The sequence below is a fragment of the Austrofundulus limnaeus genome, unplaced genomic scaffold (assembly GCF_001266775.1).
Source record: "Austrofundulus limnaeus strain Quisiro unplaced genomic scaffold, Austrofundulus_limnaeus-1.0 Scaffold666, whole genome shotgun sequence".
In the NCBI taxonomy this organism is placed as follows: Eukaryota; Metazoa; Chordata; class Actinopteri; order Cyprinodontiformes; family Rivulidae; genus Austrofundulus; species Austrofundulus limnaeus.
Genome location: NW_013953068.1, coordinates 183,490 through 184,987, shown reverse-complemented (window position 1 = coordinate 184,987; position 1,498 = coordinate 183,490). Strand labels below are relative to the sequence as shown.

At 39.5% G+C, this 1,498-nt stretch overlaps 1 protein-coding gene across 1 annotated transcript in view; it reads right to left on the bottom strand.

Moving 5' to 3' along the window:
• fbxo38 (F-box protein 38) overlaps positions 1-1,498 on the bottom strand; it is a 79,185-nt gene that overhangs the window by 62,657 nt on the left and 15,030 nt on the right. The window contains exon 4 of the mRNA XM_014027631.1: positions 498-661. Within this exon, the coding sequence (XP_013883085.1) occupies positions 498-661 (164 nt within the window). The remainder of the gene's footprint in view (positions 1-497; positions 662-1,498) is intronic.

Sequence of the window (1,498 nt, the reverse complement as noted above, 5' to 3'; positions counted from 1 at the left end):
CATTAAATTCCAGTGAAATATATTTATGTTTGTGGTTGTAATGTGACAAAATATGGAAAAGTTCAAGGGGTATGAATACTTTTGCAAACCACTGTAACTGTGGTAAAGCAGGTGAAACTGAATGTTGATTAAAGAAATATGCTAACAAAAGACACGCAAAAGCTCTACAAAGATGTGCTCTATAAAGAATGTTTCCAAAACGGCGCTCCCCAGAGGGCGACATTGCAGAGCTCTCCGAGTCAAGTTATGTATTTCTCTACTTCTACTTTTCACCCTGTTTTGTGGAATTAAGACACAACTTGCTAAAGCTCTCTGTGACCGAGTGACCTTATTACAACTGACAGAGCGCAGCCACTTCGGAGTTTTTGACACAAAGCTGCTGGAATTACATCCAGAGCTAGCATGCTAAGCTAACAAGATGCTGGATTGGCTCCTGAGGGTAATACGCACACACACACGCACACACACACACACATACCACAGTAATCCATACTAACCAGCAGATTGGGACATGCTTGTAGTGCCTCCAGGACTCCAGGTATACTGAAAGCCTCATAACCTCGGGCTCGTCTCCTTTCCAGGGACCGAGGGTGGAGACCATAGAGCTGCTCCAGATCAGGCATCTTCTTCATGAGAATCAAAAAACTTCTATCTGTAAAACCTAAAAGAGACAACCTAAGTCAAACACTTTTTCAATGCAGCAAACATTTTCACTAAACCTTTTAAGGCCAGGTCTGAAATGCCTTACTCCTGTGTCAGCATGACTCATTTTTTGAATTCCCTGGGTACTGAGAGTATTTTACTTCTCATTCATTTACATTTTTTCAAAAACATGCATTTTTCTCAATATTTGTGTGTTATGCGACTAGCTGTTTAGCACAGCTTTGTGAAAATATAGGTTAGTTTTGTGGTAAGAGCAATGCTTCTCAAACTTGTAACTTGTACCACTTTAAAGGAAACATGCAAAATAGACTTTTTAACTGTAAAATTTATATTGTTGTGTACTTGGAGTCTCTAGGAGTGCAGAAATGTTGAATTTAGTCTCTCCTGGTTCTGCAAAGATGGTTTTATATTCTGTTTGGGCAGTGATGGGCAGCACTAATCTAAAAATTAGTTGTGCAAGTCCTAAAGCGTTGGCAATTTTATTTAGGTGCCCTATAGTTCTAAAGCACTAGCCTTGAGCACAAAATAACTTAGCAGAAGCTAATTGAAGCTAATTGTCTGTTGAAACAGACTTTTGGCTCATGGTGATAATTAAACAGTTGTTGAGGACAAGTTCTGCTGCTTCTTGGTATTTTTTATTGGCCTCACATAAACCTGTTCCTGTGGGCCACGAAACTGGACCGAGCCAGACCCTGATGAAGTCGGTGTAAGGGATGAGTTATTTATGCAAATAGCTCACCTTACATCTTCCCATAACTAGGTTATGAGAGTAAAATTTTACCAAGGTTTTCCTCATTACTTTAATATTTGTCTGTGCAAAGTGAAGTGACACAAT